The 19,398-nt window shown below is 40.7% G+C and overlaps 1 protein-coding gene across 1 annotated transcript; it reads left to right on the forward strand.

Annotated features, from left to right (window-relative positions):
- The first annotated feature begins 1,960 nt into the window (after positions 1–1,960).
- On the forward strand, positions 1,961–17,741 carry LOC110514910 (hydroperoxide isomerase ALOXE3-like). The gene is made up of 11 exons (XM_036989377.1): positions 1,961–2,049; positions 2,775–2,878; positions 3,000–3,169; positions 3,355–3,498; positions 3,867–4,070; positions 4,325–4,411; positions 6,301–6,470; positions 9,052–9,173; positions 16,009–16,109; positions 16,208–16,378; positions 16,536–17,741. Exons 1-11 carry the CDS (start codon positions 1,961–1,963, stop codon positions 16,713–16,715), a joined length of 1,542 nt encoding a protein of 513 aa, XP_036845272.1. The 3' UTR covers positions 16,716–17,741.
- Positions 17,742–19,398: the final 1,657 nt, after the last annotated feature.

A 19,398-nucleotide genomic window follows, 5' to 3' on the forward strand; every position in this document is an offset into this window, starting at 1 on the left:
ATGAGACCTGGCCAGAGGCCATAGAAGAGAGAAAGAAGGAGCTGCAGAGTCGGCAAAAGGTGTACCGGTGAGAGGCTGGTTCTGAGATCTTGAAACTCAGTTCCTAAGATGCAGAAACAATTCAAAACAACATCCAAATGAATCAGCACTTTTAGAGAGCAATGAACTAAAGTGGTACAAACACGAAAGTAACAAAATGTGTCACACACTGTCTTTTTAAACACACTGTTGGGACCAAAGTTATTATAGTAAACTAAAACTGAAACAAAAATTAATCATGAAAAAACTATTTCCTAAACTGAAATAAAATGATTAAGAAATCAGTTTGAAAAACTATACTGAAACTATTATCTTTGCCTCTAAAACAAACTAAAACAAAAAACATCAAATTATGTTCAGTTGTAGTTTGTTTTTCTACTAAACTTTGGGCTAAAATGGAAATGGCTTTTAAAAGTTCTGAATCGGATGGGTCAATTCTGCCAGGAAAATGGCAACGTTTCAAATAGGCAGCTAGTGCACCACTTTTACTAGCTATTAGTAGCTAACACATGTGCAATGACTTCATTTGATGTTTTTTCCCCCCTCTTTCTGTCAGGTAAAGGTACTTTATTCTTCTTACGGTAGTCAGTTTAATAATGTTGACATACTGCTTTACTCATCTCATGTATATACTGCATTCTCTTCTACTGTATTTTAGTCAATGCAACTCCGACATTGCTCGTCCTAATATTTATATATTTCTTAATTCCATTCTTTTACTTTTAGATGTGTGTATTGTTGTGAATTGTTAGATACTACTCTACTGTTGGAGCTAGGAACACCAGCATTTCGCTACACCCGCGATAACATCTGCTAAATATGTGTATGTGACCAATAAAATGTGGTTTTGACTACTAAGGTTAAATAAAAGCATTGGATTGCTGTTAACATGGGCAAGTCACATTGAGATTGACTTCATAATTTAAATATAACCGAGACTATGACCTGACCCATCACCTTATTTAAAACTGCCCCCCAGTGGCAAGAAGTGAAATCCCCCCAAAACACTCAAACTATAGTCCAACAACACATAAATGTCTTCTAGCCTCCCACGCCTAGGCTACTTTCTGTCCCTTACACAAAAAACTCAAACCAAAATAATATAAAAATGAAATAGAAATGTTTTTAATCAAAGGAAAGCAGAATCTTTACTAGAAAATCAAGTCTGAAAATGAATTGAAACTAAACAGGTTATTATTATTTCTTTGTTTAAATATAAAAAATAAAAACAAAGAAATAGACTGAGCCCTACGTACAGTTCTATCCCAGCAATATCGAAGCTCTCTTGTAAATGTTTTATGTGGAGTGACCGCTCTCACTGTTGAGACTGGTCGATACACAAACACTCCCTTAAACATCTATGTACTTTTTTTTGTTTTTACAATGGTTCCATTGAAACAGATGCTCATGTCTTGCTTCACTGTGGGTTACACAACAACATTCGAGAGGATGTGTTTCCTCAGCTGTCCAGTCAAAAATATTATTTTAGCAGTCTAGATGAAAATAATAAATTACGACATCTTCAAGTAACAATTATGTAAATGTGACTTATCCTCCAATGGAGACTTCTTTATAAATGCCTAATTGTCCATTTATGTACAGATTTTTGTTTATGCGTACAGAGGTAATGTATTATAGACCACACCTCTACTGTACCATGTTTGACTATGATTGTTTTTTCTCAACTCAATTTGAGTGGTCCACAATGTATTTAAAAAACGGTAGTGTATAGTTGTAGCATTTGTGGAATGACACATCATTTTTTCTAAACTATAACTCTTAAACACAGATACATTCATGTGAAGTCACCTAAGCTACCATTTTGTATGTAATGGTGAACGACAGGCTGTGTATCCCGTCTTGATTTACCATGTCTGTTCCCTTCAGTTGGAGTATATATGCAGAGGGTCTACCCGAAATAATGAAAGTTGACAGGGCTTCTGAACTCCCTGCTGAGGTCCGCTTCTCTTTCACCAAGGACTTGGAGTTCAAGTTCACAGCAGTCGAAGCGTAAGTTGGAGCACTGGTTTTCAAAATGGTTTTGCTTACTGTAAAACAGTCACATTTTGCTCTTCCCAGAGTACCCCTGAAGTATACACCCTCGTGTGCATTTTACCTGTAGGCCTATGCTCTTGTGAGTCTTCGCAAGTACCCCCTGAGTATAGGCCAAGTATCCCCAGGGGAACATGGAAACCAGGTTGAGAACCATAAGAGGCAGCACCAGGAAATGAATTTGATATTTATTCATCTCTATTGGCTTATCCCCAACACACCTTTAAAAATACTTCCTTTACTGTGAGATGAGATGTGATTGTCCTACACCAGTTCAGGTAATTGTGATATTATGAGATGTTGGGAATGTGGCCATCAGGTTTGTGGTGGAACGTGGATTATAGGAATGATGCCAGTAATAACACCCTCAGGCAAGGTTTTCCTAAATGAATTTGTTTTTAGCCACTCAAATCATGCCTGAAATCGTATCAAATAACAAGCCCATTAACCATTTAGCAGACATTATAACCAAACAGCTGAACTTTTCACCAATTCAAATGCCGATTGACACATAATAGGATATGTGGCCTGTGAATGAGTCGATCACCCTAGGGGGAGGATGTTGAAGAGTAGTGGACCTAGCACAGAGCCCTGGGGGACATCCTGGCATTGTTAGCACCATTCTTTAATCAACTGCACCATCTTTCTCATGTTGAAGTGAAGTTCCTCCTCTATCCTGGCAGATTGTTGTCACTCAAACTAGAAACCCATTCCACCAACAAGAAACAATGGAAGAGCCTAGATGAACTCAGTCACGTTTTCAATGGACACAAGACTGACGTCTATGGTAAGTTGGTCTCAGTCTTTAAAAAAGGCAACATTCAAATAGCTCACTGGAATTATTAGCATCTCATTATTATTTTGCACAAAGTTTCATTTTACACATGATCATTTTGTTTTTTTTCTAGAATATGTCGAAAAGAACTGGAAGGAGGATGAGTTTTTTGGGTACCAGCTTCTGAACGGCCTCAACCCCATGATGATCCATCGCTGCTCCAAGCTTCCAGAGAACTTCCCCGTCACAGAAGACATGGTGAAGGCTTCCCTTTTTGGAAAAAACCTTGAAGCAGAAATTCAGGTTTGTAAAAATGGAGTAATGTATGTCATTCATCTTTCTGTTATTGCTCTAGTGGTTTCTTCGTCAGGAAATTGTGTGTGGTACAGTACAATATGTTGTACATTGTGTCAGTACACTTCCTTTGGCATGATGGTGTTGTTGGCAACATCTGCCTCCATAACTCATTAATGTCCTAACCTAAACAGAAAGGCAACATCTTCCTGGTTGACTACAAGCGTCTACATGCAGTGACAGCAAACGTGATCCACGGGAAACAGCACTTCTTGGCTGCTCCTCTCTGCTTGCTCTATGTGACCCCAGAAGATAAGCTCATTCCCATCGCAATCCAGGTACATCTCACATAAGAATGAGATCTTTACTTCCGAAACCCAAATTAAATCATCTTAACAGAATGTTTGCCACTGGGAGTTCTCTTGAACCAAAAGGAGTCCCATAAATGGACATAAATATTGCCCAGAAATTAACTAATAAACTAACAAGAAAGCAAAAAGCATGAGCAAAAGCATATACTGTTAGCCTAAAACTAAGGATTTGGGGGTTTCATGATTGATGTTATATCCTATGTCTGCATGAACCATACAGGTAACACTCATTTTAAGAAAAAAACTATTAAAACTTCCGGATGTCTTTAAATTGTAACAATATACACATTCTCAATTAATGAAGCAAGCCATGATTGTTCTGCTTCCTTTCACAGCTGAAGCAGGAGCCTGGAGAAGACAACCCCATCTTCCTCCCTACTGACTCAGAGTATGACTGGCTCCTGGCCAAGATCTTTGTGCGGAACGCTGACTTCGCGGAACACGAGCTGAACTTTCACTTGCTGAGGACTCACCTGCTGGCTGAGGTGTTTGCCGTGTCGACACTGCGTAACCTACCAATGGTGCATCCCATCTACAAGGTACATACCTACTGCTGTGCACGCAGACACTGAGTATGTTTTCAACTGTTATAACACTACAGTTGTGTGAGTTTTCATTTTCCGATTAACTCAATACTTTTAACATGATTAAGAGAACCTGAAGTATTTGGAAATAAATGTATTCATTGTATGTATTTTTTGTAATTGAAAGAAACAGTAGGTTGTAGGATACTACAATACATAGCAATTTTAGGTGTGAATTTCATGTATGATCGTTCCATCTTTTTCCATAGCTCCTGATCTCTCACTTCCGCTACACTCTGCAGATCAACACTCTAGCTAGACAGGCCCTCATATCAGAGAATGGGCTGATCACAGAGGTACTGTCTATTCCATTCTTATTGTGTTCTATAATACGTTAATACACGTGGAATGTCACAATGCTAGTGGAAACTGATTCAAAAGCATAAGAGAGCTCTGTGTTCAAAAATAAGCACCCTGCTTTCTGCATGCTTATAAATGCACCGCTGATACAATCCATTTCCACTAGCATTGTTACATTCTCCAAAAATGATTATTCTGGACGTTCCAAAATTAACAGCTAACTTATTTAAAAACTGTTCGGATTAAACAACGTGAAGTACATCTAAAATAAGGCCTTCTAAACACTATACGATTATACAATCGTAACTTTTGTTTCGTTCCCCAGCAAAAATGTCACTCAAACAGAAGGGGGAACTAACAGAGTCACTGAGCAACGACCAAAACAAAACAGGTGGGGTTTTAGGAGGGCTTCTGAAAGACACTCATGGGGGTGTCCACTGAAAGTTGACTAGCAACAACAACTAGAACCTAAAAGACACCCACCATGAGCTCCGACAAAATTTGCCCAAGAAGAGGTAAACAAAAGAAAAACCCACATCAAACTTACAGACAGGAAGCAAACCAAAAAGGTGGAGAAAAACTAAAATCAGACAAAGGAATGTTTTTCTAGAACTCATATAGGGAGCACCACACCTAAAGGTGTTGACCCTCCACATATCTCAAGACATCTGGAGCACTGGGCCACCCATTCTTAAATAGCACCTGGGCCAGCACCGTGAAACACCTTCCCACTAACAAGATGGCAACCAGCACAGGTGTAACACATAATGTCTAATGGGTGACACCAATCAGTGCGCCCTACATGCTAACGAGCTATACTGTATGTGCTAAAGTCCAACCTCAAAACATAAATGGGAAAATCAAAGCCTGTAACACATTTGACACTGAGCTGGTTATCGTTTTGAGATGTACACCTAGCGACACATACCACGGTAGAGTAAATTGATCATCAGGCTGAACTGTCAGGCGTTGCCTAGCGACACATACCGCGGTAGAGTAAATTGATCATCAGGCTGAACTGTCAGGCGTTGCCTAGCGACACATACCGCGGTAGAGTAAAGTGATCTTTAGGCTGAAGTGTCAGGCGTTGTTGTGATACATCTCTGTGAACCTCTCAGCCCTAAACGGGAGGGCTGTTAAGCAACAAAACCGATGCATGCGCAGTTTGAGGGCAAAAAAACTGTCAATGCCAAAGGATTATTGACAACTTTAACTCTATTTTGTCTCCAAATGTTTATTGAAAACATAAATACATTTGCACAATAAGCACTTGTCTCTCAAATATATCGTTACAGTTGTTGACTAGATAGAGAATTGTATCCATATTAGCATAGCCATATTAGCATAGATGTGATAAGTTTAAACACCTGAAAACAAGACATGGTATCAAGGACAAAATGCAACTAGCTTAAACAAGCCACCTGCGATTTCCCACATGGTAGCTTCTTGTCATTGTTGCTAGCTATCTGACCGTTCAGACTCATAACACACAGTCATCTGCCCCATCTATGCGTGTGCATCATTTTTGTGATATCAGGCAACCTGCCTTTGTCGCTTAAACCACAGAGCTGCCCTGGCGTCTGTCATTAACGAGTTCTGTCATTGATAACCCTGTTTGATATTTAAAACACTGATCGCCATTAGAACCCAACTGCATGTCCAATTATATGACACAAGGAGAGAAGTGAAAGGTTTTTCTCACTGGTTACATAAACCATGTTTCCATCCAACCATCATGAGGCTGAATTACCCAACAGGCTTGATGGAAACAGCACATTTTTACAATAAATAAATAAACCCTCAACAAGGGTGGATATTTTGCTCTGTGAAATAGATTATGCCATGATTAAAAAAAGGTGAACTATCCCTTTAACCCATCTTGAAGAATGCCAGTGTCGGAGGTCCAGGGATGGTTGAGTTCCTGAAGAAAGCTGTGGCCTCATTGACCTACAGCTCCCTCTGTATGCCGGAGGACATCACAGCACGTGGTCTGGAGTCAATCCCCAACTTCCTCTACAGGGATGATGGACTCAGGTTGTGGGACATCGTTCACAGGTAGTTTGTGTACAGGTCTCTTGAGTTTTGTGGTGAAAAAAAATTCAAGATCTGTCAATTTGACAGCACAATTAGATTTGTGCATTATAAGGAGGCTAGTTCATGCAGCTACATTTTTGCTCAGTTTACTAAACTGTAGTCTACTCGTTCCTCCAAAGTAAATCATGCTGCCAGATTATAATGAGGCTTACGGTCTTTTTTGCAAAGATTTGTGCTCTTTTGCACTATGACAATGTAGCCCATAATATCGGTGCTGGGTCATTCCATGAAATGAGTGTCTTTGGTGTACCTTTGATATTTTTTAAGCCTGTTATATTAAAGCTATATTAAATAAACCTCATGGAAAATTCAATACATTTTTATATTAATAAAGTGTTGTAAACGTGATAAAATCAGCATTTTAACATGTCCCTCTGTGACTTCTAGGAAGATTTTAACATGTCCCTCTGTGCATCCTCTGTGACTTCTAGGAAGATTTTAACATGTCCCTCTGTGCATCCTCTGTGACTTCTAGGAAGATTTTAACATGTCCCTCTGTGTATCCTCTGTGACTTCTAGGAAGATTTTAACATGTCCCTCTGTGCATCCTCTGTGACTTCTAGGAAGATTTTAACATGTCCCTCTGTGTATCCTCTGTGACTTCTAGGAAGATTTTAACATGTCCCTCTGTGCATCCTCTGTGACTTCTAGGAAGATTTTAACATGTCCCTCTGTGCATCCTCTGTGACTTCTAGGAAGATTTTAACATGTCCCTCTGTGCATCCTCTGTGACTTCTAGGAAGATTTTAACATGTCCCTCTGTGCATCATCTGCGACTTCTAGGAAGATTTTAACATGTCCCTCTGTGCATCCTCTGTGACTTCTAGGAAGATTTTAACATGTCCCTCTGTGTATCCTCTGTGACTTCTAGGAAGATTTTAACATGTCCCTCTGTGCATCCTCTGTGACTTCTAGGAAGATTTTAACATGTCCCTCTGTGCATCCTCTGTGACTTCTAGGAAGATTTTAACATGTCTCTCTGTGCATCCTCTGTGACTTCTAGGAAGATTTTAACATGTCTCTCTGTGCATCCTCTGTGACTTCTAGGAAGATTTTAACATGTCTCTCTGTGCATCCTCTGTGACTTCTAGGAAGATTTTAACATGCCCCTCTGTGCATCCTCTGTGACTTCTAGGAAGATTTTAACATGTCCCTCTGTGCATCCTCTGTGACTTCTAGGAAGATTTTAACATGTCTCTCTGTGCATCCTCTGTGACTTCTAGGAAGATTTTAACATGTCCCTCTGTGCATCCTCTGTGACTTCTAGGAAGATTTTAATATGTCCCTCTGTGCATCCTCTGTGACTTCTAGGAAGATTTTAACATGTCCCTCTGTGCATCCTCTGTGACTTCTAGGAAGATTTTAACATGCCCCTCTGTGCATCCTCTGTGACTTCTAGGAAGATTTTAACATGTCCCTCTGTGCATCCTCTGTGACTTCTAGGAAGATTTTAACATGTCCCTCTGTGCATCCTCTGTGACTTCTAGGAAGATTTTAATATGTCCCTCTGTGCATCCTCTGTGACTTCTAGGAAGATTTTAACATGTCCCTCTGTGCATCCTCCGTGACTTCTAGGAAGATTTTAACATGCCCCTCTGTGCATCCTCTGTGACTTCTAGGAAGATTTTAACATGTCCCTCTGTGCATCCTCTGTGACTTCTAGGAAGATTTTAACATGTCCCTCTGTGCATCCTCTGTGACTTCTAGGAAGATTTTAACCCACTTAACCTCCACATTTCTACAACTTTTCACCATTTTAAAGCTTTAGTTATTTTGTTGCTTTGATAAAGTAATTTCTGAAGATTATTATATATTTCACATGATTAGTGATTAATTAAGTTTAAAAAGCTGTTCCTAATTTTAAGACCAATCCTGTTAAGTGAACTGAACTCTTTTTAAAATGGTGAACCAATTTTTTGTTAACAATTTTTTTCGTAAAGAAACATTGGACATCTAGTCAAATCATAACAATTTGACTAGATGTCAAAAGCATAACACTTCAACCCAATTACCCATAGACAGACAGGCTGCAAATGTTTTCACAATTATTATTATTTTTAAATGAAGCTGAACATTCCTGGGTCGCACGTCTTTTCAGTTCGCTGCAGCTAGCGACTGCAACAAGCTGCAACAAACACTCAAACAGGACAGTTATATCTCCATCTCATCATTCAAAGTCTCAATCATGGACACTTACTGACAGTCGTGGCTGCTTTGCATGATGTATTGTTGTCTCTACCTTCTTGCCCTTTGTGCTGTCATCTGTGCCTAGTTAATATATATTAAACATGTAATTGCCCCTCCCTGTTGCATAGAACAAGCTTCCATTCCCTGTCACCATGAGATTTATGATTATTTTATGATTTTTTTATTTAACCTCTGATATATTTTTTTAATTAAGTCTAACATGTGCACTTTATGACAATGTTAAAATAAAAATCACCAAGTTACCCTATTCATAAGGCACCTAACTGGTAGAACAGTCCTGTGTTTTGTCATAGTGTTTTGCTAATACCTGATGTTGTCCTGTGGTTTTGTATAGGTTGGTTCACAATGTGATTGGTCACTACTACACCTGTGACTCAGACGTCCAGAAGGACTCTGAACTGCAGAACTGGATCGAGGAGATCTTCTTCCATGGGTTCCTGGCAGAAACCAGCACAGGTTACACTTTTCTCATTTAAAAGACACACTAGCTCTTTCTCAACTCTTAATCACAAGACTACATCAGTGCAATACAAATGTACAGATCTGATTTGTTGATGAATGTTTCTGATAATACGTAATATTCAGAAAATTCCAAGTGATTCCATACAGTATCTACTGTAGGTTTGAAACCAATTGGCATCAGATTTTCATGTGAATATTCTAAAATCTTTTTTCAAATCTTCCCAGCAGTGGTGTTTCCACCAAAGGGACTTGTATCCGCAATACAAATCAGTGCAAGATGACAAAATGTACTTTTTCACAAACATTTTGTTTTTAAATCTCAAGTTCAATGTGTTTCCATCACATTTTTAACTCTATCGATAGTTTTGTCACAAACTGTTGCGTTAAATAGCAAATGTGCCTACTCTGGTCTTGGCACGTGTGCTCTAGCCAACAGCTGGCAGGTACAGTGAGGATGGGGATAGTCTACATTATGAGATTATTATGGATTTTTATCTGTCAAACGGTAGTCAAGCATCTACTGTATCATCATGTCACCAGAATAAACCCCTCAATATTTCTTAGAAAGTAGCATCAAGCTCATCACCGTGCACTTTCACCACCCTGGGAAGTTCATCATAATTGATTTAATCTGTAGCATGTTGCTGAAATGTGTGTGATAAAAATGAGTGGCTGTGTCAGTTCCTGGAAGCATAACCACGGAAAGCGAGGCCAGGCCCGTTGCAGCTCTATAAACTTCCCACAATAACCAAGTCGTAGTGGACCACACACCATATCATTGTGTGACTCCAAGTTTTCTTGGATATGATGGTTATTATATCAATATTTGCACAAAATATATTTCCACTGCCATTTTTTTGCATAATTAATTTGGCCGACACAAAAATATTCCACACTGTCGATTTATTGTACCGGAATGTCCTGTTTCCATCACAGCTGTTTTTTTATACGGTGTGACTTACGCAAAAGCTGTGGATGGAAACATAGTTACACAAACCAATGGGATTTGATGGTTCTGTCAATGGTGGATGGATGACTCTCTTTGTGGATACAAACTGGATGGAGACTGATTACTCTTTGGTTTTTTAAATCGTTAACTGAACACTGTTACAAGCATTCATGAACTGCCATTCTTCCTGTTCTCTTCCAACAATTAACAAAATCTGACCAATCAGAATAGCGCAAAGTAGTTGCAAGGTAGATAATCAATTACCATTCCAATTCACCACACTGTAGGACTAACAACAGTGGCTTAGAAAATAACTCTCATAAGATAATCTTACATTTCTTCCCCCCGCCCCTTAGAGAAACATCCCCGTTTCTACATTCGATAAGAAAAAAATAATACTGCTGGAGGTCCATAGATCCATAGACTTCTCACTTCAGTACATAGACTCCCCTGACACTTAAGAGACTAACTCGGTGGCAATCTGGGTGCTCAGACGAACTTTTCTCCAGTACTGCTGGTTGAGGTGTAGACATCTGGTCTACTGAGGGATCAGGTGGGTCAATGTCTAATGGGCTGGGCAAGAGGGGTCCTAACAAGGGGCCTGGTGAGGCACAGGGGGATCCAGGGACATCTCAGGTAAGTAGTGTTCCCATGTCTCACAGGACCTTGAGGATCTGAAGGGTAAGGCACCTGACAAGACTGTCAGGGTCAGAGGTCGAGGAGGTGCAGGAAAGTGTTCCACAGGCTCATTCGTTCCAGGTCGGGGTACAGGTGAGGTGTACGGTCTTAAACATTTTTAGTGGATCACTTGGGTCTTGTTAGATTGGTCCAGCAGGTACCTGACCCTGGTCTTTCATGGCACAGAGGTTGACGTACTTTGAAAAGTAATCCTGCACCACAAGCACATAAAGTGCCTTCAGAAAATATTCATACCTCTTGGCTTATTCCACTTTTTGTTGTGCTACAGCCTGAAATCAAAATGGATGAAATATTATTATTTTCTCACCCATCTAAACACAATACCCCATGATGACAATGTGAAAATGTTTTCATTTATTTTGTGCAAATTTCTTTAAAATGAAATATCTACTTTACATACATATTCATACCCCTGAGTCAATCAATACATGTTAGAATAACCTTTGGCAACAATTACAGATGTGAGTCTGTCTGGGTAAGTCTGTAAGGGCTTTGCACACCTGGATTGTACAGTATTTGCCCATTATTCTTTTCCAAATTCTTCAAGCTCGTCGGGTAGCCTAGTGGTTAGAGCGTTGGGCCAGTAACTGAAAGGTTGCCAGATTGAATCTCTGAGCTGACAAGGTAAGATCTGTTGTTCTGCCCCTCAGTAAGACAGTTAACCCACTGTTCCTAGGCTGTCATTGTAAATAAGAATTTGTTCTTAACTGACTTGCATAGTTAAATAAAAGCTCACGTTTTTTGTTGATCATTGCTAGACAACCATTTTCAGGTCTTGCCATAGCAAATTAAAACACTCGGCCACTTAGGAACATTCACAGTCTTCTTTGTAAGCAACTTCAGTGTAGATTTGGCCTTCTGTTTTAGGTTATTGTCCTGCTGAAAGGTAAATTAATCTCCCAGTGTCTGGCAGAAAGCAGACTGAACCAGGTTTTCTTCTAGGATTTTGCATGTGCTTATGTCCATTTTGTAAAAACTCCCCATTTCCTTAACAATTACAAGCATACCCATATCATACCCATATCATGATGTAGCCACCACTATGCTTGAAAATATGAAGAGTGGTACTCAGTTTGTGTTGTATTGGATTTGCCCTAAACATAACACTTTGTATTCAGGACAGTATGACTTTAGTGCCTTATTGCAAGCAGGTCTTCTTGTACATGTTTAGCATAAGCAACAGCAGTCTCACGCCTTTCCTCTTTTTGGGCAAGCACAGCGCTCACCGCAGAGCAGGATGTGTCTGTGTAAAGGTAGAACGGCTGCGTGAAGTCTGGGAAGACAACTATGGGAGGCTCTGACAAGGAGTGTTTCAGGTAGGAGAATGCGTCTTGGCATGCTTAAGTCCACTAGAATGGAACATTATACATGTTTTTCATCGGAGGCCTCACAGTACATACATCATTACTCTCTTGAATGTCACTGGAGCATTGGTCAGCTCACCTCATTGGCATACAGCTCACCTCCTCTTGTGAATGCTGTCTTTTCTCGATCCTTCTGCTCCACGTGCCAGTACCCGTGCTGAAGATCCACTGTTGAGAACCAGTCAGAGCCAGACAGCCCATCCAAGGCATCGTTGACTCGTTGCAGTGGATTAGAATCTTTTGATGGTCACAATATTTAGCTAATATTTAGAGACAAGTTAGTCTCAATCAATCAAATGTATTTATAAAGCCAAATGTATTTATAAAGCCATTTTGACATCAGCACATCACTATACAGAAACTCAGCCTAAAATCCCAAACAGCAAGCAATGCAGATGTAGAAGCATGGTGGCTAAAAATTCCCTAGAAATGCAGTAACCTAGGAAAAAACCAAGAGAGGAACCAGGTTCTGAGGGGTGGCCAGTCCTCTTCTGGCTGTGCTGGGTGACTATAAGAGTACATGGCCATTTAAGGCTAGATTGTTCTTCAAGATGTTCAAAGATGACCGGCAGGGTCAAATAATAATCACAGTGATTGTAGAGGGTGCAACCGCTCAATACCTCAGGAGTAAATATAAGTTGGTTTTTCATAGCCGAGCATTCAGAGGTCAAGACAGCAGGTGAGGAAGGAGAGGGAGAGAGAGAGAGAGAGAGAGAGAGAGAGAGAGAGAGAGAGAGAGAGAGAGAGAGAGAGAGAGAGAGAGAGAGAGAGAGAGAGAGAGAGAGAGAGAGAGAGAGAGAGAGAGAGAGAGAGAGAGAGAGAGAGAGAGAGAGAGAGAGAGAGAGAGAGAGAGAGAGAGAGAGAGAGAGAGAGAGAGAGAGAGAGAGAGAGAGAGAGAGAGAGAGAGAGAGAGAGAGAACATTTTTCAACAAGCAATTGAGTTGCGAGACTGCTGTAGAGCTCATCACTCCCCCTAACTGGGAGGGTGCCAGAGACAATTACTCGATGCCGACACATCTTTCTAAAGAATTTACACGCTGAAGCTATGTTGCGCTTGGTGACCTCTGATTGTTTCATCCTAACATCGTTGGTACCAATGTGGATAACAATATCCCCATGCTCTCAATGCTCACCGGTTTTAGACTTAGCCAGCACCCTCTTTCAGTTAGCCTTTACATCTGTCGCCCTGCTCCCTGGTAAACAGTGTGTGATCGCTGGATGATGATTTTTAAGTCTAATATTGCGGGTAATGGCATCACAAATTACTAGGGTTTTCAATTTGTCAGAGCCTAACAATTGCATCTGAAGCTGGGCTTGCAACACGGCCATCCTCACCATAAGGCGATAGATCTCCTGTATATTATGAGTACAGCGACTGCAGTTAGATGTTACTACTTAGCTTTTTCGGCTGGTGGAGGTCCTGTAGAACCATGTCCAGATAAAGCATCCAGGGTGAAAAAGTTGAATGAAAAAAATAAGACGTTGTTAAATGTGTTAAATGCAGATTTTGATTAAACGATTGTTAAAGTAAAACTGAAAAGTTTGGCAGGTAGCCAAGTAGCAACAAACAGCACAGCAGCATGGAGAGAAGTCATCTATCTTCATAGAGGGTGCAGCAACATCCAGGGAAGGTGATGTGGTACAGCATGTCTTCCACAACTGATATCCAGTAGGGCATGTTGCTGTTGCAGGAAACCAAGCCTAGTATCACTGAATGGTGGGCCCCTCTGACAACTTGAAACTCATGCTTGAGATGTTCTTTCCCTAGGGGAAATGTATACTGACAAAGTCCAGGGAATGTCCAAACATTGTTGAAACATTGTCCATTGACAGAGCAAGCAAATGCAAAGGATGTCTTCATGGGGCGCTTTTTCAGAGCTGGATGTGAAGTTCTGAAATCCTCACTGATGATGGAAATGGTCGATCATGTGTCAAGAAGAGCAGACACTTCAATTCCCTCAAAGATGGCAAGTATGTTAGCTGAAACACCCTCTGTGGAAGCCATCTTGTCACTTTCGTTTTTGAATCGTGGGGTGTCAACAGGGAGCTCTGGTGCACTGGCTGAAGTTAGCTCCTTAACAAACATCCAGTGATCGTTTCCCTGCTGTGTGGAACCAGACACGTTAGACTGCCTAATGTCTGTCAGGGGACTGGAAGTGTACACTATGCCTGTAATGAGGGCTCACATATCCCTCTATCCTTGGAGGTGGACTCGGGCTGTTGTGTCATCTGTCCCTTGCATTAGACTGGTGCCTGTAGTCTGGGTAGTGAACTCTTGGTGGGTAGTCTAGAGAGTAGTAGTGACAGCTTCCACCATCAGAGCTCCAATCATGTTGGCCTTGGCAGTACTCTGGAGAGGCAATAAATTACAGACAGTGACACTCTGGGCCATGGCATTCAGGTGAGTAGTAGGCTCATGATGGATGTTGAGTTTGATGGTCTGGTGAGAAGCCGAGTGCTCTTCTGGCAGCATCATTGGATGGGGTGGAGGTCCTGTCGGCCCAGAAGCCAAAACACTGTGTGAGGTTCTGGTTTTCCACCTGTAGCTGGTGTACTTCACTCTTCAGGCTATTCACAGTGAGAGTCAGCATGAAGGAGCTTCTCATCTGTGTCATTAGAACGAAACATAGCAACCTAGTCTGGGGTCTGTGCCACTGGCGGGTATGCAGCATGTAGTTGGAGAGCTGCACAAGTTCTTTCAAAGAAACTTGCGACGAGCTGGGCATCACCGATGTCCTCCGCTCCATGAATCTTCGCCTGCAAGGCTGGGTCCAATCTGGCCGCAGTGGTGAAACTTCACCCCTTCCTGTGCCTTGTGGTCATAGTCTGGGAAGTCCTCCAGAACCAACGAGTGATGTCAGCAATGTACACATCCAAGCTCTCACCAGGCTTCCTAGGGAAAGCATTCACATGTGTCTGAAAGAGAGTGCTTGGGGCCAAGGGCTTCCTTGAGTTTGGTCTTGACAACAGAGTAGGTCTTCTGAACCATTAGCGAAAGGCTGTCCCAGTATAGGAGTGCTGAATCAGCTAGGTGCGTGGGAAATACTGAGGCTATTTCAGGCCCAACTCCATATCTGGCAGATTGTACATTGCCTGCACAGCCACTTCAAAGCGACAAGACCAGCAAGCAAACAACCCAAGTGCCATCTCCCTGAAAAGCTGGTGGTAGTTAGATATTTTTTGTAGCCCCCCATGAGAAGTGATGGGGGCTACAAAGTCAATAGCATTGTCCAAAGGTCCAGCTTGATTAACATTGTCTAATGGTCCAGCTAGTTTAGCATTAGCTAGAGGTTCAGGGCTACTGTTATTCAGAGATTCTGTTTCAGACACGTTCCAAGAAAGTAGCAAAACGTTGGCAGATAAGCTTAAACATTTTTGCAAAGGTGACAAAAACTGCAGTAATCCTCTAAATCTCTCAGAAAAAGATAGTAGCTAGCTCTTACCAGCTGTCCAGATGAGTCCTTCATCCTTGTGCTAGCTGGTGAAAGTATCTACAATGTCCATGGAAAAATACTTTTGTCCACAATTCATAGATTTCTGATTGACTCATTCATTGACAATGAAGCAAAGCGAGCAGTGTACAACGATATCGTGTGACTAGTTTTTGCAGCTGTCTGCGTTCGGCACTACAGGGAGAGTGAGGGAGAGAGGGCAAACTCCACCAAATTAGTTTCAATGTATGGAATCACTTGGGAATTTCTGGATTTTAGGTCAACTTCCCTTTCATGGTTAACATTCCAAAACTATATCCCGGATAATTAGCAAAATGTCAATACAGTGTCAGAATGAAGTGGTTTACTGTACCTTCTCCATGCAGGAATCCCTCAGTCTTTCAGTTCAGTGACAGAGCTGGTCAAGTTTATCACCATGGTGATCTTCACAGTGTCTGTCCAACATGCTGCAGTCAACAATGGACAGGTGATGAAACCAATTGTATCATTTTAGTTTGCCATGTTTCTGATGTATTATATTGGAAAAGCAAAGTAGTTTGATCTATTTTGCCATTGTCATTCCAGTTTGATTTTGGGGGTTGGATGCCCAACTTCCCCAACGCTCTGCAACAACCACCTCCCACCACTAAGGGGCAGTGTACTGAGAGCACCATGCTGAAGACCTTCCCTGACATCAATACCACCGTTAATGGCATGGCAGCGGTGTACCTTCTGAGCAGGCAGTCCACTGACTATGTGAGTATATGAGAGAAGCTGTATTAAAGTATATTCTATGACTTTAAAACATTTCATGACAATCCCAATCGAATCGTTTCCTTAGTAGTCATAATTAAAATATACTCAGTGGTTCATGAAACAACAGTTTCCATGTTATTTAAAATTTCCTCCTTAGGTCGCTCTTGGAAATGGCTATCAGGATCACTTCAGTGAGAAGACCCCTCTGGAACTGATTCACGAAACTCAAAATGTGCTGAAGAAATACAACTTTGAAATCCAAGGCAGGAATGTCTCTTTGCCCTTGCCATACACCTACCTGAATCCCAACAATGTGGAGAACAGTGTGGCCCTGTAAAATGAGTCGGTCGTATTTATTATGCCCCAAATGGAAGAAATGCACAGATACAGGGAGAGACAACCTGGACTTGTCCAATAAGAACCACTTGTTTTCATTTTCCATTGAAGCATGTTTTACAGCCTTTTTCTACGGTGTGCCCTAATAAATGCAACCTAGGTAATTGACTTTGGTTCAATTGTTAGATAAATGTTGCACTTGAACTAGAACTTGAACTGAAACAAAAATATTATAAATAATATTGTACTTAACCCTTCTATTATGTTAGAAAGGGCTATACACGTTTGATGTTCTGATCCAATTTGGAAATGACATTAAGTACAGTTTCCCTTATCAAAATGTGGCTGCGAATGGGACTTTTCCCAGACATTTTCTTCTAAAAACAATGTAGCTGTCCTCCCCTTCACATTTCTCACTGTCAATCAAGAATGATAATTCTTCAGGTTTTACCGGTGAAACATCCATGCAGTATCTGCATACCAACCATTTCATCTCAATCAGTTTGATCTTCTTGAGTTATACAGGGTTTCAAACTATCCTACAGTGTTGTATTTAATGATGTACATTGTGTGAATTGTGGAGCAGATACTGTTAACAAGTTTGCCTAGTGGACCTATTAAGTTTTGGCCACATGAGAGAAAAATGCACTGGTGTTTTTGTCTTACAGTAATGCAATACTATGCTATTATAGTCGGTTCATTATGTGATCTTGCAGACATTGATTCAGCTTTGATCCATCTTTATTAAACAGCACCATTCGCCAGAGTAGCCTGTTCTCTAAGAGCAGAGCAAGGACTGTAGTAAAGTAGAGAATAAACACATGCACAGAATGTGATGAGCAGAAGCTTCAGGATCTTTAGTCCGGAGAATAAAAGTTCAGGGAAAAGTCAGATTGTCAGCAACTCTGTTTTATTTAACCTGTACTCCACTTCAAATAAATGTTGCTCTGTGCAGGAAGCAGCTTGTTTCTAGGACACACCGTTCAAGAGTTATAAAGGTCAAAGTGCGGGTCAAATTTACCCAGAGCATTGTAGATGTCTCGTTTTTTGTTGTTGTACTGGGCTGTATTTTTACAAGTTCATTACCCCTACCTAGACAAGTAGATGAAGGGTCAAAGAGCAACAAATATTTTTGTGATTTCAATCAAAATATTCCGGTCAACTTAAGTTTAAACTTATGTTTTTTGGGTAGCCTAGTGGTTAGACCGTTGGGCAAGTAACCGAAAGGTTGGTGGATCGAATCCCCAAGCTGACAAGGTAAAGATCTGTCGTTCTGCCCCTGAACACTGTCATTGTAAATAAGAATTTCTTCTTAATGGACTTACCTAGTTAAATAAAGATTTTAAAAAACTTCTGACTTCTGTATCATCATCATACACTTTGGTCTAGTGTGGCACAATCAGTAGAGTGAACCTTAAAATAGCCATCAACTCCAATCCCCTAGGGTCATGGCTATCCAATTAGGATCAGAGACGGAAGTGGGAGCGAGAGACACCACTCGCTGTTTTTTTCTGGATCAATGAAAGTCAATGAACTAAGTAGACCAGACTCAGCTGTTATTGCATTGGTGTCCAAGTTAAGTAGACCTGAACTGACAAAAATAAATAAAGGAAACAGCCTAAGTGAACTGTCTTCATTTACAGTGCATTCGAAAGGTATTTTGTTACGTTACAGCCTTATTCTTAAATGATGTAATAATTTTTTCCCTCATTAATCTACATACCCCATAATGACAAAGTAAAAACTTTTGCAAATGTATAAAAAAAACAACTGAAATATCATATTTACATAAGTATTCAGACCCTTTACTCTGTACTTTGTTGAAGCACTTTTGGCAGCGATTACAGCTTTGAGTCATCTAAGGTATGATGCTACAAGCTTGGCACACCTGTACTTGGGGAGTTTCTCCCATTCTTCTCTGCAGATCCTTTCAAGCTCTCTCAGGTTGGATGGGGAGCGTCATTGCACAGCTATTTTGTCTTGGCTGTGTGCTTAGGGTCGTTGTCCTGTTGGAAGGTTAACCTTCGCCCCAGTCTGATGTCCTGAGCGCTCTGAAGCAGGTTTTCATCAAGGATCTCTCTCTTTACTTTGGTCCATTCATCTTTCCCTCGATCCTGACAAGTCTCCAAATCCTTGCCGCTGAAAAACTTATTCCATTTAAGAAATATGGAGGCTACTGTGTTCTTGGGAACCTTCATTGCTGTGGAATTGTTTTGCTACCCTTCCCCAGATCTGTGCCTCAACACAATATTGTCTCAGAGTGCTACGGACAATTCCTTTGACCTCATGGCTTGGTTTTTGCTCTGACATGCACTGTCAACTGTGGGACCTTATATAGACAGGTGTGTGCCTTTCCAAATCACGTCCAATCAATTTAATTGACCACAGGTGGATTTCAATCATGTTGTAGAAACATTTCAAGGATGATCAATAGAAACAGGATACACCTGAGCTAAATTTAAAGTCTCAAAGCATGTTGTCTGGTATTTCTGTTATTTAAAAAAAAAATACATTTGCTAAACTTTCTAAAAACCTATTTTCACTTTGTCATTATGGGTATTGTGTGTAGATGGATGAAAGAAAAAAGATTTACTCAATTTCAGAGTAAAGCTATAATGTAGCGAAATGTCGAAAGTCAAGGAGTTTGAATACTTTCCGAACGCACTCTATCCACCATCTTTGTT

Source organism: Oncorhynchus mykiss, chromosome 10 (genome assembly GCF_013265735.2).
Source record: "Oncorhynchus mykiss isolate Arlee chromosome 10, USDA_OmykA_1.1, whole genome shotgun sequence".
Classification (NCBI taxonomy): domain Eukaryota; kingdom Metazoa; phylum Chordata; class Actinopteri; order Salmoniformes; family Salmonidae; genus Oncorhynchus; species Oncorhynchus mykiss.

Bases quoted from the DNA above. Each gene is read 5' to 3' on its own strand.
- LOC110514910 (XM_036989377.1), top strand. From the start codon at position 1,961: ATGAAAGTTGACAGGGCTTCTGAACTCCCTGCTGAGGTCCGCTTCTCT. The intron at 3,499-3,866 runs GTACATCTCACA...TTCCTTTCACAG, and splicing joins TCATTCCCATCGCAATCCAG to CTGAAGCAGGAGCCTGGAGA. The intron at 16,110-16,207 runs GTGATGAAACCA...TTGTCATTCCAG, and splicing joins CTGCAGTCAACAATGGACAG to TTTGATTTTGGGGGTTGGAT.